The sequence below is a fragment of the Diorhabda sublineata genome, chromosome 1 (assembly GCF_026230105.1).
Source record: "Diorhabda sublineata isolate icDioSubl1.1 chromosome 1, icDioSubl1.1, whole genome shotgun sequence".
Classification (NCBI taxonomy): Eukaryota; Metazoa; Arthropoda; class Insecta; order Coleoptera; family Chrysomelidae; genus Diorhabda; species Diorhabda sublineata.
Window position 1 is genome coordinate 36,776,129 of NC_079474.1, and position 16,761 is coordinate 36,792,889.

The following is a 16,761-nucleotide window of genomic DNA, read 5'->3' on the forward strand; positions in this document are numbered from 1 at the left end:
GTTGAGGGTCACTGGTTATTGGGTATGATCGAGGACGGCTCAAAAGATTTCAGATTTGTCCCGAGAATCGCCGAGGTAGAGAGACATTGATCCCACTTAGTCCTCCCGGGACTAAAATTTAGATTAAATTCCGTACCAGCAAACAAACCAGAGAAATTGAGAAGCAAATTAAAAATAGCAGATACGAATTTCCTACTGTCCACTGTGGTTAATATAATTCGATCGTTATAGAGGCTGGATACAGTTATTTAAAAAAGATTTACTATAATTGATCAAGAATGTTCTGTATTCTTTCTAGAATTGTCTTTAAAGTTCTTAAATACATTCTATTCCTAGAAATAGCAGAAAATATTTCAAATTGGTCTAGAATGGTCTAAAAATTTATGTTAAAAATGTTTAAAGTCAATAATAATTCCAATTAATCTAAAATGATTCATATTGGTCTAAAAAGTTTTTCAAAAAACTGCAAACTTGGTCTAAATGTTTTGAATTAATTTCACTTTATTCTGATGGGCTTAGATTATGTATAACAATTTGAAGACTACCATAGAAAGTGCTCAGTATTAGATAAATATGAATGAATTGAGTTTATTTATTTAAAATAATTTGAAAATGATTCCAATTGGTACAAAATATTCTGGAATATCCTAAAAATTTTTCATTAATTTATTATAACATAGAATAACAATAAAAGAGCTCACCTGGAGAATCATCTTCTGCAATTACCGATTCATATATTTTTGGCTCAAAAACCGGATCATTGTCGTTTACGTCTTGGACTGTAATAACAACGCTTGCACTTGCACTTTGTGGTGGCGCACCTTGATCACTTGCTATAACCTTAAAAAAGCATAGTGTTGATACTGATCAAAACAATCTAAAAATAACTTACTTGAAACATATACTTTGCTTGATGTTCCCTATCTAGTTCTTTAGTAGTATAAATCCAGCCTGAATGGGAATCTACAGCTAATGGTAAGTCGTCAGTACTACCCCCAGTAGCATCTCTACTTGATATTGTATATTTTATATCAGCGTTAGGCCCTTCGTCAGCATCATAGGCTTGAACTTTAACAATACTGTAACCAACAGGAACGTTCTCAAGGACGCTTTCTTGAAATAATGATGTATAAAATCTGCAAGTATATTCATTGTTATAGATAAAAAAATTGGTAAAAATAAATGAGTTGTAGTAAGTAAGTTTTCAAGGTTAAGAACTCACCTAGGCGCATTATCGTTAATATCCTTAACATTTATCAATAGTTGAGTGGTATTGGACCTTGCAGGACTACCGCCGTCTTGTGCCCTTATCACTAATCGATAATTCCTGATGGTTTCATAGTCTAGAGGTTTTACAAGAGATACATCTCCTGTTAGACTATCTATAGCAAATTGTGATTGTGTATTGCCACTTATTATTGCGTAACGTATTGCTGCGTTTGCGCCCTGATCTGCGTCAGTAGCTCTATAAAACGAGACAATAAATCACTGAATTGAATAAACGAATATTTAAAACTAAAAATATATCTTATCATAGGAAAAGGAAATTTTAAATAAAGAAAGAAGTGGAAAAGGAAAGTAGGAAAAAGACAACATAAAAATAGTAGTTCAAAGCTGCTAATAAGTAGAAATAATAATAAAAAGATAGTTTTCGAACATTATTTAAAAACACTACTTGAAATCGATAACCACAAGTGAATATACAAACTACACAGTCTCGGATACCTAGAATTGGAAGCACTACAACCTATAATCCAAGCTGGACGTGGTAAATAAAAAGTAGGTCCAATCAAGTTTGTGATTGAATATTTTTTTTGTTCTGAACCATAAAAGAAGAGGGAAGCAACCACAAGCGTTATTAACGGTTTTCTTAAAGTTTATGTTTATTACAAAGAAATATTGATAACCAGGAAAGGAAGCACGAGAAGTAAGTATTTACAAACATTTGACTAAGAAAAAAAGTATAGATGTGGAAAGGAAGTAAATACCAAGATAGAAAAATAATGAATCAAACATTAGAGATTAACATTTTCAACGCAGAACAAAGAAGTCTACGTTGTAGCACCTTAAGACGCTGGGCCTAGCAGATAATGCGGCGTGCAGGTTTTGTTGCACAGAGAACGAAACCTCAATCCACATTCTCTCGAAGTGTGAAACACTACATAACTCCAGAGAACTGCACCTGGGAGCGTATGAAATAGAAGACAAAGATCTCTAGCAATTAAAGCCATCCCACATTCTAGAGTTTTTAAAATGAGTGGGATTGATGGTTGAGCTGTAAACAACATTAAAAACCGTGAAAGGTCCCTACAAACATTAATAAACATATTTTCTAATCTTTATCTAGAAGTTATAAATGCAGAATAATTGATACTGGAATTCCTTACTAATTGCTCGAAATAAAATAAGTATGTACTAGTTTGACCAGATCTAACAGAGTACAGAGCTATCAAACAAATTTTCATCCTTGTGGAAAAGAAATTGGACATTAAATGTACTGATTAATTGAAATTGAATCAAAACGTTTATCTAAAAAAAAAATAAGTAAAAAACAAATAAGAGATGAATTAAAAGTATTCCTTCTTTATTTCTAATCTCTTTACTAAATTCATAAGATACAAATGAATAAATATTATTGCTGCTCAAAAATTTATTGAGAGAAAGAGCGACGTTGTCGTATATTTAGAAAGAGAAAATGTCTCTCGATTTATTAAAATAAATCTAAAATACACTCCACCAAAAAAAGCAGCGTTGCTTACAAAATCATCGTTAGAGGAATATTATTACTGTTAGACTACTTACAAACTAACAAAAATACAAAAAACGAAGCGACAGAAATAAAGATTAGAGTTAGTTAGTTAGAATAAATAAAATGCCAGAATTCTAACTCATTCTAACCTGCGGGTTAGAGTGAGAGCGCTTATTAGGCATCTGTGGACTTCATTAGAGGTAGATTTAAAATGATAAATAACGCAATAGACTCTTGTTGAAATCTTGTTGAAACATCACTTTTGAAATATTTTTCTGTACCTTTGATGTAGATATTTTCTAGGTCATTGTCAAGGATACTGTGGGAAAATATAAAAACACGTAATATTCTAAGTATTCTTTTCTTTTAGGAGTGACAATTTGTAGAAGGTCTATTGCTGTTACCTGTACCTGTGAATTACTTTTATATTTCTTGGTCAACATTTCGAAGGTCCTAACCTCTATCGGTTTGCAGTGTTGCTTACGATTCAACATCTCAGTAGTCGTTTATGAACATTTTTGGAGTGCAGTTTAGTTTTACTCGTGCATCAATCTTGCTACCAGAATAAATATTTTATACTGAAGTATTGCAATTTTTTTTTATTCAACACTGGCAATATATTCTTGTAAATCAATTTTAGAGTATGGTGAGGTAGATTTCTATGTGTGTTATTTGCATACTTCATTCAGACTCGTATACTATAGACTTTTTTTTAAAACTCAGTTCTACATTAATTGTCACTCATAAAAGAAAAGGAAAAAAGCCTACATCACTAGTTAATGCAACCCTGATTTAAACTTTACAGAAGGGTAAGATCTATAGTTTGATACCAGCCTACCTCCAACAACTGCAAAAGAAGTTAATGATTAAGTAGGACATTTGGATTCAAAATTACTTAGAGAACTTGATCAAAAGTATGCAACAGCGTTGTCATGATGTGATTAGAACTCAAGAAGTTGATTTATTTAATTTCAGTATTTTTTGTACTGTATTTTTCAATTTCTTAGTTCGTTCAAGTAATATGTGTACATCACTTTCTGTCTATGGAAGACGCGTTACTTTTTTGGAGGAGTTCATTTTAAAACAACAAAGCATACGCAATTTTTTGTAAAATAAGACAAAATCAACACACACATGATATTAAATTTAAATCATTCCTTTTGAATATACGATGAACATACTTCAATTTGAATAATTGAACTTCAAATTTAAAATTGATCCTACATCCTTAGATTAGTTTTTACATATTTATCACGTAACCTGTTCTTCCAGTTGCCGCTGAAACTAATTAACTTACTTGATATGTGCAACTACAGGGTTATCGTTGTAGTTAATATCCTCGTTGAGCGAAACAGTATAGGTACGTTCAGAAAACTGGGGATAATTATCGTTATCGTCCAAGATATGTACAACAACGCTAGCAGTAGATGTTCTTCTAGCAGTTTGAGGAGTTGCCAAATCAGATGCTTGTATGATTAAGGTATAAACTTCTGTTGTTTCTCTATCTAGCAAAGTTCTTGTTGTAATAACACCAGTTTTGGAATCAATTTTGAAGGCATTGCTGTCCTCACTTTCCGGCGAATTTCCTCCGCCACTTATGCTCTTTATAGAGTATTCTACCTCGGCGTTCTTTCCAATATCTTGATCAGTCGCTTTGAGGGTTATTACAGTAGTACCAACATTTACACTTTCTCTTATACTGGCGTCATATTCCATCATTTCAAACGTTGGAGAATGATCGTTAGCATCCAAAACATTTATTTGCAGCATTGTAGTACCAGAGCGGGGAGGAAAACTATCATCCATCGCGGTTACCCGAAAATAATGAACATCCACGAGTTCGCGATCTAATTGAACCTAAAACAAAAACGTCTCATTAAAGAAGATAATGATACAAATATTGAAGATTGTGTTTTTAGAATATGAAAGGTTAAGTAGAATCCAAAATAACGATTTTGAATTGTTTGCGGTTATGTACAGAAGGCAGTTTTCTGTTTAGATAGAGAATTCAGTAATACCCTTTTTGTTCCTTCAAGAATATGAAGAATTAATTAAAATTTTTATTGTCCTACAAGATAAGTCCCAGTCATATGAGGACATTATGCATTAAACTCTTCCGGGCAAATTTTTTGTACTGAAATCTATACCCAAAAGTATTTGAGGTTGTTGAGTTTCGAATATGAAGTTAGAAAATTGAAATTTACATTACAAGTATGACGTAGTAGATTGTACACCCAATACTTGATTATTGAGAGATGTGCTTTAGTAGCTGCTTCCTCAGACTCGCACTTCTTCAAAGAAATGAGTCCCGATTAAATGACGTTCTCGGTGTATGCAGACGAATTGGTTTTCATGAGTCTGCCTGTCATAAAAAACTGCTCTGTGTGGGATTACGTTGGACAGCTTGGAAGAGCATTTGCCATGGTAGTATCGGTAAAACAGTCAGGTCGTTGACCTTTCTTATATGCTCTAAGCTGTCTAAGTTTCTGTTCAACTCTGGATCGCCTATAAGTCGAGATGCTCTCTTCTGTATTGAGTTCAGCATCTTCAGGCTATGGTTGGGAGCCAAGCTCCAAATGTGCGAGCAATATTCCAGAGTTGGACGAATCTAGGCCTTGTAGAGGATTAGTAGCTGTTGTGGAGTTTTTTGATCTTAAAGATGGCTCCAAGTTTTTGTGAAGCTACCTTGGCTAAATCGGCCACGTAACTATGCTAGGATATATTGCTTCCAGCCTCAACACTCAACAAGCGAATTTGCGGCGATAGTGATATTTTATATCCAGACAGGACCAAATCCTGAGCAGCAGTGCCAGCCTTTTTTGTAGAAACAGCAGCCTAGATCTTTGCTGTATTAAACTCAATCAGATTGCTTCCACCTCAATCCACCATAGTGCATGAAACTAAAATATCTAAACATAGATTCCTGCCTCTCTTTCTGAATAAGCAATTGATACTATACCAAGATGGAAATTATCCTCCTAATATACCTTTAGTGAGAATCTGTTTAACATAACAAGCTAGGACCACTTCAACCTACCTTAGTAGTTATCACTCCAGTTTTTTGGTCAATATCAAACATAGCCTGCGTTCTAGAATCTAATAAGCTAGTCATGGAATATGTTATTGGACTATTCTCTGGGTCTCTTGCCTTCACTGTGGTAACTACTACCGGTGGATCACATTCTTCCAGAACGCTAGCTACGTAGAGATGCTGTTCAAAAAATGGTGACTGATTCCTCAATTCTCTTCTTACTCTTTTGGCGATATCTGTGTCATTGAATTGTTGATGATGGTAAACAATTTTCAATCGATGTTCTGAATTTAAAACGGATATGTTTTGACATATCGCAGTGAACAATATTGTTACCTAAAATAAATATATACAATATTAGTTATTATGAAAGGTTAATTGCTCAAAATGCTTGATTTTCTATCACATCAAACAATTTTAAGTGGAAATATCTCTGGTTAATTCTTAAGAGAAAAAGATACCTTCCAAAGTGGTTCTATTATACAAACATCCTTGCTGGCTACCAGATCTCCTTGACTTCGTTCAATTTCGAATCTGTCATCGCTGACGTAATGGAATTCAACAGTGCAATAACTGCTGATAGTATTCGGAAGGAAGGCGGTGATAGAGTTAATGTATTGACTTTGTCTTAAGCAGATCTTTTGCCACTTTCCTGCGGTTGGTATAGCAAAAGAAGCGTAAGTTTCCGATACCTACGACAAAAATTATAACCAATTAAAATTTTTTTGTGCATTTATATTATTATAATATTCTTAACTGAATAGATTGTACTTATCTCATAATTTAGTTCATGAACAAAACGCAAAGTTTAGGTGGCAGTGGATGCAATAAGTGGTAAGATAAATATATACAATTGGTCATACAGTTTATATTATGGAGGATAGAGAAATAAAAAGAAGCATAGGAAAACCAAAAAATTCGAAGAATGATATCGCTGTAGCTTTAAAAAATGAGAATAGCTAAAAACAGAGAAACGTGAAAGAAGATAAAAGAGGCTTGTCTATTATTGCTTCAAATAAATACAATATACTATAAAGAAACACATATTTATAACAAAGTACAAAGGTACTTGCGGGTGACAGTATTAGATTGATTGTTTTTACAAAAGATTTTTTCAAGAAAAATTTTTAATTATAACCCGATTAGATGTTGGCATGATTATTTTGTATTAATAATTTCCGTGTAAAAATGATTATTCAAGTATTTAACGGCGTCTTAAGTATTCAATAACGGGTTATTCCAGGTAAGCAACCAATGATTATTAGAGTTAAAACGATATATTTCTTCAACATTTAATAAAAATAATAAATAAAAAAGATAATTGAAACGTTGTGTGAAGAGATTTAAATGTCTTAAATTTAACATAACCTCTGAAAATGTAATTAAGCTTACAATTTCCAGATAATTCTTATTTCTAGCCCCCTGCTTATTATAAATTTGAATTTTATTTTGTTAGATAGTCATTATTGTATGCTCAGTAATATACAAAAGACTCCTAGATATTCAAGTATGAATAAATTATTAATTTTCTCTTGCTGTAGGGTAAACAAAAGTATTAAGTAGGTACCACACTATGCGTCCAATGATTCCAGCGTTGGACGCTGGTATGATTGGACGTATCGCGTGGTCGTGGTGCGCATGTTTTGCTTTTAATATTGGCAATGGTACGTTGGCCATAGAAATTCGGTTCTTTGACCCGCGTCAAAGGTGTACTCGACATTGGAACGAAGTTTGAACCAAGACTTCTTTTCCTTTTGGCCAATTGCCAGTATCATCCACTTTTTCCACGTTTTAATTTCTTTAGGTGAGTTTAGGTGAGGTCCAGCCAACGTTGGAAGGTGAATGTTGGCGCAAATGTTGACCGCATCGTATAGTACCGGCTTTAAGCATAAACTTCTTTCCAATAATAATAATTCGTATTGGGAGCATATAAAATCTTAGATATGGAAAATTTTCAATTTTTAAACTTACATTAGTGATGATAATAGTATTGTTACGAACGAGCTCGCGAAATGGGTCCTCGGGCCGGCCCTGTCCAGCTACAATGGAATTTGCGTGGCGTCTCTAGCATTTTTTACAAATGGCGGAAGAGCATTTGATGTGTCTTTTGAGTACTTTTTATTATAGCGGACGAGTTATTTGCAGTATATCTTCTAAATTATTTCTAGGAGAGTCTATTTAATTAGTTCATTTATTTCTTTTTGTTCTAGAACTTTAACGAATTCTATTTGTAGTATATAAATAAGTTTATGTAGCGCAGTAAGTTAATTTTAAATGAATAGTCGTAGTGAATAGAACGAAATAAATTAGTGAAAGTAATCTCAGAAATTATTCAAGTGATATATACAATAATAAAATTGTACTTAAATAATTAACTAAGATTTTCGGTGGTTTTGGATAGTATTAATACTTGTATAAATTTTTTAACCTATAAAAGTTTACCCGCGTATACCGTTAATATATAGTTAAACTTCTCAACATAAATACATACCCATTGCCGAGCTTCGTTGATTTTTTCTTTAACGGAAGGATGAAGCTGCGAAAAAGGTCCCCAAATATTTCTTAAACTCCTCCTGGATCTTCCAAATTCGTCCAAATATGAATAATCATCCGCGTTATGATTCACGCATTCTTTGCCGACAATAAAAATCCTCAAAGGTAAACTATAATAGTTTATATCTTTCAGTCTGTTCGAAGTTGAGTCTATGTGGATTGTGAAAAAATAAGGATAAAATAATCCATCACATTGCAATTGTTCTTTTAAAATTACTTGTCCTGTTTTTGGATGAACTTCTACTAAGGAAAATACGAAAGAGGCTGATCTCTTCCCATTTATTTTGTACTCTCTATCCGACCCTAGACGATAGACGCTGGCATTGAATATTACATTTCCGACTGGTGTTGTATCCTCTAATAGAAGTAAGTAAAATTGGGAGGATTGTATGAGAGATAAAAATAACAAAAACAGGTATAGTAATTGATTTCTCTTAGGCATAAGAGGATGTCTTTTGGTCATTTTTTGATAGGTAGCACATCGTTAAATTTTAAGTAGAGGTGGCTTCATTATAACTGAAAAAAAGAGGACGTAAAATATTATTATACATCGATCAGGAATGTTGTAAATGTTAATGTCTTTTAATAAAGAAATCGAAAGCGCGCTTTATGTAAATTTGTTCACTGGTTGAATACAAAACATGAGCCATGTTGAGTATTGTAGAATTTATTAAACGTAACAGAGTTGTACGCAAAATGTTTAATAAATGTGCAAATATGAGCGAAAATGGAGGAGTAACGATTTATAGACTTTTGAAGCATCAACCCATTCAAATTTATGGTACTATGAAACAACTAATTCGAACAATCATTTTATTTACAACTAAAATTTAAATCGAAAACATCAGTTGTCACTTTAACTTTACACACAAGTTCAAAAGGCTTGGTGCTTTGGGGCCTGAGACTGTGTCTTTAGAGAAGTTCCAACATTTTATTGTTTATGTGTTTATGGAGTTGCTCGTGACCTTCAGCAATCTTTATCTCTTCTTTGACAGTTTTTATATGGAGTTTCCGCACGAATAGACGTATGCATAATAACTATACCTTTTGGAATCGAACCATTACAAGACTACACCTCTTATAATGATCGAATGTTATATAGTAATTTTTTGACATAACCCTGTATGAAAAAATACTCTACCACTTAAATACCTTCACTTCACCAACAATAGTGTCGCTTCGTCAGGCAGTAAAAGATCCTATGTTGCTTTATTGCATTTTTATGGGTTATAAAAGTTGGTACGATCTAAAAACGAAGCGCCAGAGTAAAAAGTTAAGACCAAAAAAGGCTCGGATAAGGAAATCTGAAACCAGAACGATGCTTGTCTGCTGATTTGACAGCCATTAAGTGGTTTATACGGAGTCCGTTCCACCGAGATCCGCCGTGAATCAGGTACTCTATCGCGAAGTACATTTTTTGCTTCAGAAAGTGTTACCACAGCCACTCTTTTCGTCAGATTTATCCAAAATTAAAAGCTCCGTAATAGTAAGGCATTTTCAATTGTTTAAGGACATACAATCAACTATGACGAGGGGTGCTGTTGGAGGTCCATATACTTACCAAAATTAGTAATAGTGCGAAAGGGAATTGGTTTAATAGTCTCATTACTTGTATTTGTATACGAAGTATAACCATGAAGTTTCGTTTGATTATATAAAAAAAGTGTACAGATACAGAAAAAATATTTATTATAAAAAAATCTAAAACTGTTAAACTAATTTATTACATTGATTTCGAAATTTTGTAGGTACAAATTTTTGTATGCCTTCTTCATTGAATGTTGCCGCCTGTGTTTTCAACCATGTGGTTTCTTTGTCTTATTTCTTCTTTCAGCTTGTTATCACGCTGAAGTTCTGGCTACCAAATAAAGGAGGATGTTCAAAAAAGTCCCAGCCAAATGTCACACGTCGTACTGTGGGCTCGAGCATTATGGTCTCGCAGTAAATATGTTCATTTATTGTTCGACCTTGTGGTAAGAAATCAATCAGCGAAAAGCCTTTTCTGTCCCAGAAAATGGAGGACATGATTTTATGAGGTGTCATAATTTACTTATGCTTAACTGTGGTTGGCGACAAAGTGTACCTCCAATCAAATGATTGCCGTTTAGATTCTGGAGTGTTGTAAGATACCCAAGTTTCATCCACCATGATTATTTGAGAAAAAAATTATCACCGTCTTCATTGTAGCGTGTCAAAAACTTGCACTGCTCATCCGTTTTTGCCGCTGTTAGAAATAGAAATGAAAGACTTACATTGTGGATATACAACGTATATATTTATTTTGAATTTAAACGAAATGGTTTAATCTAGTATACCATACCATAAATGTGTGTACTAAATTTTGACTTGAATCTAGTAAAGTCGAATAACAAGGTATAAATATTTTTCTGTTTTCCAATCTGTATAAACCTTTGTACCAAAAACTGTGCTATCATGTATTTCAAACTAAATTATGGTTTATTCTATTTTTTTTCGTATACGTTGTATACCATTTGTATAGTTTTTCACACTTAGATTCATAGGAATTCAACGATTAGAAGCTATTAGATTCATTCAAATTTTGCTAAACTTACTTACTAAATGGTAGTAAGTAATCTATGTGCAGTTTATTGAAGAGTTATTTCTGATTCAACGGTAACTTATGGTATATATATATATATATATATATATATATATATATATATATATATACATTAAGAATACCGGAAGAAAAAGGCAATTACATTCTAGATGTTGGATGTTATTTTCTATTTAATGCTTTTGCGTGTATCTAGACCAAACCAAGAAGATTGTTGAGGCGTGAACAATTTTTTGAAAAAAAAAACTAACTTCACTGCAAGAATGGAAAGAAATAACAAAAACATTTATCAATCATAGGCGCAAACATTTTAATTTATACGAGGCTCCTGATGCGTAAATATGATGAAATGAGGTAAAATTATATATTAAATAGTTTTAACCGAACAAATTTAAATTACTTGGTACCGCGAGACGTATGGAAATTACAACATGGAGTGTTAATAAAATCCGTGCCCTTACGCCTAGCGATCGTTGGAGAAAAGTACGTTAACTAAGGAAGTGAATATTTCAAGCAAACGAGTTTGTAACATACGCAAGGTAGGTGCTACGATTCCTTATGCTGATTAAAAGCTAACCCACATTAAAATTCAACTAGGGTTGGGATATTTTCAGATATAATTTGAGTTAATTGTCATTGGGCACACAGTGGACCAAAGAATGTAGTCCCAATGAAGGAAAAAGGAAAAAGCCACGATCGGACAGTATGTTGGTATTCCAATGGTGTATTTGGAATTGTGAAATTAAAATCTCACGAATATTATACTAATTTGCTGCTACGTTTTGAGCCAAACTTGAGGAAAAAAACAACCGATATGTTCGTCTGGTTACCTTCGTTTTCTTTCTATTTGCAAACTTAAAAAATGGTTTAGTGGGCAGTGATTTCAGGCAGTGACAACGGGTATTTTGCGGAACATATGAAAAATATGATCGAATAACAAATGCTTACCAGGAGCGAATGTTGTTTGTTAGCCTTCGTAGATGTTGTTTGTTTGCCTTCGTAGGCCCGAATTGTACCCAAGTTTGTCAAAATCTATTCTACTACTTTGATATTATTGACATTTGTTTCAAAAATATGTTCATATTTTCCCCAAGAAATAAAGTATAAATAAAAAAATAATCGAATTTTTCTTAGCTTTAAAACAATGTCCATTTTAGGGGTATTCATAAAAATGAAAAATCTTTGTACAATTGGTTATTAAAAATGATTCAAATAATAGATGATGATGACAAAGGTGAAAAAGAAGATTGTGAACATATAAGAATACTTTATTCTTTATTGAAGCACCAGGGAAGTATCAGAGAGTTACAATCGCAAAATTGATATACCACTGCGAGTTTTAAAGAAGCCCTTGTAATACCCATTCATTCGACAGAAGTAGTGAATTTTATTAGATTACGTATTTTTAGTAACCTTGGTAAGAAATCAAAATTGTATCGGTACACGTAATAAAGAAAGAAAACCCCTAACACCACTAATAACTAACCTTGGCGATTCCTGTTCGCGTAAATCGAATCGGTAACATTTTTTTACCTAAATTGGTAAATGAAAGTTTGATATTAGTATGAAGATTAACCACTATATCTCAATCAGTGCCACCGCTGAAAGACCCGGCCTTGGCAACCAAATAATGGCCCAAGCCTGGTTGAAGTCTTGGTAACTTAGCCCCGACCATTCAATACTCAGCCAAGAGTAGCTGAACTCTATGTAACCTTACCTCAGACATCCCATATTCACACAAGCCTGGCTGAACTCTGGGTAACCGACCTCAGTCATCCTATAGTCAGCCAGGCTTTGCAGAATTCTGAATTACTATATAAAGTTTTGTTCTTATATCTTATCCATAATCTTAACATTAAAAGTAATATTTTTTATGAATAAAAATAGTATATATAATAGTGTAATTATTTAAGTAATATTTGTATATACCTTAATTAGTAGAGTGCATTAATAGATATTTGACATAAAACTATAATTTTATTAACAATGTATTAAAAATCTATTTTTACAAGCAACCATCCCAGCCCATGGCTGCAGACCAGTCTTGGGTTTATCTAGGCAACCAGGCCTGGTCTAGGTTTGCAAACCAAGCGAGGGGCATTGTTATCATCCAAGAGTCCCACCAAGTCTGGGCCAATAATGGCTTCCAAGCTAGGACCAGAGTTGTACATACTTGGCCCCAGTCTGGGCCTATACTGGGCCCATCGTAAAATTCTATATGGGTGTGTGTTTGTCAGCTATTTGTTTGGTAATATTGACTAAGGAAAAGAGAGTTGAGAAACAAGTTTGCTTGAATTGTTTTCCAATGGAATTACGGCTACGAAAACGTTCAAAATGTTTGCAAACGGAAACATGTGGAGTAGTAAAAAGCATTCAGTGCATGTCGCGAAGTCGTCGAAAGCTTGCCTCATGTGAGGATTTGTATTAAAACACGTAAAAATGCTTTTGCTCCTTCAAGGAAAAACAACTTGTATATTGAGATGTAAGGAAAGCTGCTCATATAGGAATTATTACTTTCTAATCCGTTATCGAGTAAAGTCAAAATTCGTATGTGGTGTATACCATTAAGTGTAGGCGTTTGATGTATACAGTGAGTTCGGAAGCAATGGAATAAAAGTTGATACAATCACCATTTTATGGATTACTATATTCACATACTCCAACTATTTTTTCACATAACCCCCTTTAATAATTTTAACTTTATCATATTATACGTTATTACCTATGACAATGAAATTCAACATCACTTCAAAGCAGTGGTGGATTTACCAGCAGGCTGAGTAGTGTGGCAGATTTCATGGGGCGGCACATTTAGAATAGCATTTCTCATTTCCATTCAGAAAATTCAAAATATTCACAATAAGAAGATGAGCTTTGATGAGGCGAACAAGAGAGTTTCAAGTTTTTTGAAGAAACGGCGTTGGAATTAAGCGTGTAGAAAAAATATACTAGAAAAATACACAAATATAATAAGCGCGTTAACAAAACGGCAAGAGGCCTAAAACGGATTTAACTTGAAATTTTCATTTGATACAAAATTGAGTGAGATTCTAACAATATTTTTCTGGAAAAGTTGTACCCTAATGATCTAGAAACAGAATAAGTTCGGGAATGAGTACACTTTCAAAGCTACCTTCCACTTTTTACTTCGTATTGCTCTGTGGATACCAGCTTAAAATTGTTCAGGTAAGAGAAGTTTTTCCTTCTGGAAAAAAGTGAAGACCTATTTACCTATTACCTATTTCGTACAATATTATGAATGATGATGATATTGTTAAACTGTGAATGTAATAAAAAATATGAATAAACGTTACTCGATGTATAAGCTTCATTCTTATTATATAAGTGTTGAATAGTTTTAAAACGTACCTTACCTAATTAAAGTAGTACATAATTAAACTTTGTTTAAAATAATGTCTTTTAACAGGTGCTGTGAATATAATTAAGGATCTTACATGAACCCTTGATTTTCATATAATAATGTTGAGATTTTTTTGTTAAGAAATGTAATTTGAATAATTGTAAACCAAGGTATCGAAATTCAGAGGTCACTATAGGCGGCAGAAGATTAATAGCCGACAAGCAGCCAATCTGTAAATCCATCACTGTTCAAATGTAAATATTTCAGTTAGTTACATGACCAATTTCTGTAGTTACATGTTAATAATATAGTTTTTAAACTTTGTCATTGTCTGTTTCTATTATTCAAATCATTCCTAAAGAAGAAGAATTGTATTTCTTGTTTCTTAAAAGACATTGAATTCGATAATTACGAAGAAATTCACATCAAATATGATATAACTAAAATTAATGATCTCTATAAGGTTCAAAGATATTAATTATGTATAATCAATGATATTCAAATTTTAATATATATTATTTCAGCGACTACCAATTTTCGTTTCACAGTACGCCGCTGGTGCTGAAGGTTACGTTTAATTAAAGGTCGAAATAGCGTCGAAGAAACCGTGGAGGGTACTATCAGGTAGGTATAGAAAAAGGGCAGCGCACGCCAAGTTTTAAACTCTTGAGAAACTCGGTTGTAAGGCATATTTAGTTATGGACTAGTTAGTATAATATTAAAGCATTCCACACAACAGGTTGTTTACTCGGTCTCTTGCATCTGCATCTGACACCGAGACAGTTCAAATATTGAAATATGCTGAGAAATATATAAATACGGTGGGACACAAGCTAACATTTCGTAATGAAACCGCTATGATGAAATAAAATTAAGAACAGGTTTAGTAAGATTGTGAAATAACGTTTAAACTAAGAGAATTAATTATTAGAGGCATATACGAAAATGTAGCAAGTTAAATAACTTAATTCATAACTTTAAAAAACTATTTATTAACATGAAATATAAATAAATAAAGTTGTTTCATTAATCTGACTACTGTTCTCGTTGGATGTTAAGATTATATATGACAATCTATGCAAGTTTATTCTCCCTTGAATATTAATATTCTTTTGTATACAAAAGGTATAATTAATTATATTTATGGTTAGGTTAGGTTAGGTTGTCGTAGGTCTTCACGTCACATCAATACAAATAAGGGTAAGTAATTTGATAAGTTAATGGAACTCGAAGTGTCTAAGGGACATATGGACCAACTTGGGTAAGACATTGAGGACGGTCACTCTACAATAAATCTTACAATACAATACGAGTATAATAATGAGTAGGTAGATTTATGATTCTTCACAATCACATTAATATAAGTCAGAAATTAGGTAATCCGAAACAATACTTTAATGGAGCATAAAATAAGAGACACATTGTATAACTAAATATTTGGTTAACAGATCTTAAATGATTCCTATCAGGAGTAGCGAGATAGTTATAGTCTATTTCAGAAAGGTATAGAGTAATAAAATGGGGGATTGTGTCAGTTCGGCTTAATTTAGGTGTCGGCCATAGGTGTAGGTTAATTATAACGTCAAGAGGAGATGGCAGTTCCTCAGATGACGAAGAATATTATGATTTTTTATAATTTAATTTCTGTACAATGTATTTTTTTATAATGTTCTATAAAAAATAAGTGTACCTAATAGTATGTACATAATGCTAATTTTTATTCTGTTAAAATAAAATTCTTTCCATTTTACGAGTACCTTACCAGCACGCTTTTGGCACATTATTTTCGGTGTTTGTGAATGGATAATAATAGGCTAAGCCCATATATTGACCCCAACCCGGGTGGTACTACCTGCACTTGATAAAAAGAAAGAATTTTACAATGAAATTAATGCCAATTAATGAAAGTGGCTTAAATATTCGTTGGGTCACTCTGTGGTCACTTTGGATACCTAATGAGATTTTATTACTCTACACCTTTCTGAAATAAACTATAGAAAATTAATTTGAGAAATCCAACGGGGCTTTATATAAAATATATTTGAACATGGTAAATTTAAATTGTAGATTGTGCCTAAATCCGTTATAATCACACAAGTATTGTCCAACATGGAATAGATTTGGACACATTTCTGCTTTTAACAACATCATAGAGAAATTTTACCCAAGCAAAAGCAATAAAAATAACTTTACTTTTAATGATCAGAATAGAATTGTTTCAAATAACATGAAATATAAATCATAATACCCATTCCCTGCTGACATCAACGACAAGTTTTATTCCATTGAAATGTAAAAGTGTCCTTTAATACTCGGGGGTAGTTTGACAAAAAAGTTTTAATTTCATGATTCTACATAGTCAGTCCAGCGAATTTTTTCAAATCATCCAGAAAATAATTGATATACAATGCGGTCCATATGTATGGAATAAATTCAATTTTAGCGTTATTATGTACTATGTGAAAAAAACCTGAAACTGGTCGATTTTT

General features: G+C 32.8%; 1 protein-coding gene across 1 annotated transcript in view; it reads right to left on the reverse strand.

Moving 5' to 3' along the window:
* The window catches only part of LOC130445914 (protocadherin-like wing polarity protein stan), a 50,859-nt gene that overhangs the window by 18,987 nt on the left and 15,111 nt on the right, over positions 1-16,761 (reverse strand). The window contains exons 2-8 of the mRNA XM_056781817.1: positions 8,272-8,849; positions 6,242-6,472; positions 5,787-6,116; positions 4,047-4,606; positions 1,223-1,465; positions 893-1,136; positions 702-840 (exon numbers count right to left, since the gene is read on the reverse strand). Coding sequence (XP_056637795.1) covers positions 702-840; positions 893-1,136; positions 1,223-1,465; positions 4,047-4,606; positions 5,787-6,116; positions 6,242-6,472; positions 8,272-8,796 — 2,272 coding nt within the window. The 5' untranslated portion in view covers positions 8,797-8,849. The remainder of the gene's footprint in view (positions 1-701; positions 841-892; positions 1,137-1,222; positions 1,466-4,046; positions 4,607-5,786; positions 6,117-6,241; positions 6,473-8,271; positions 8,850-16,761) is intronic.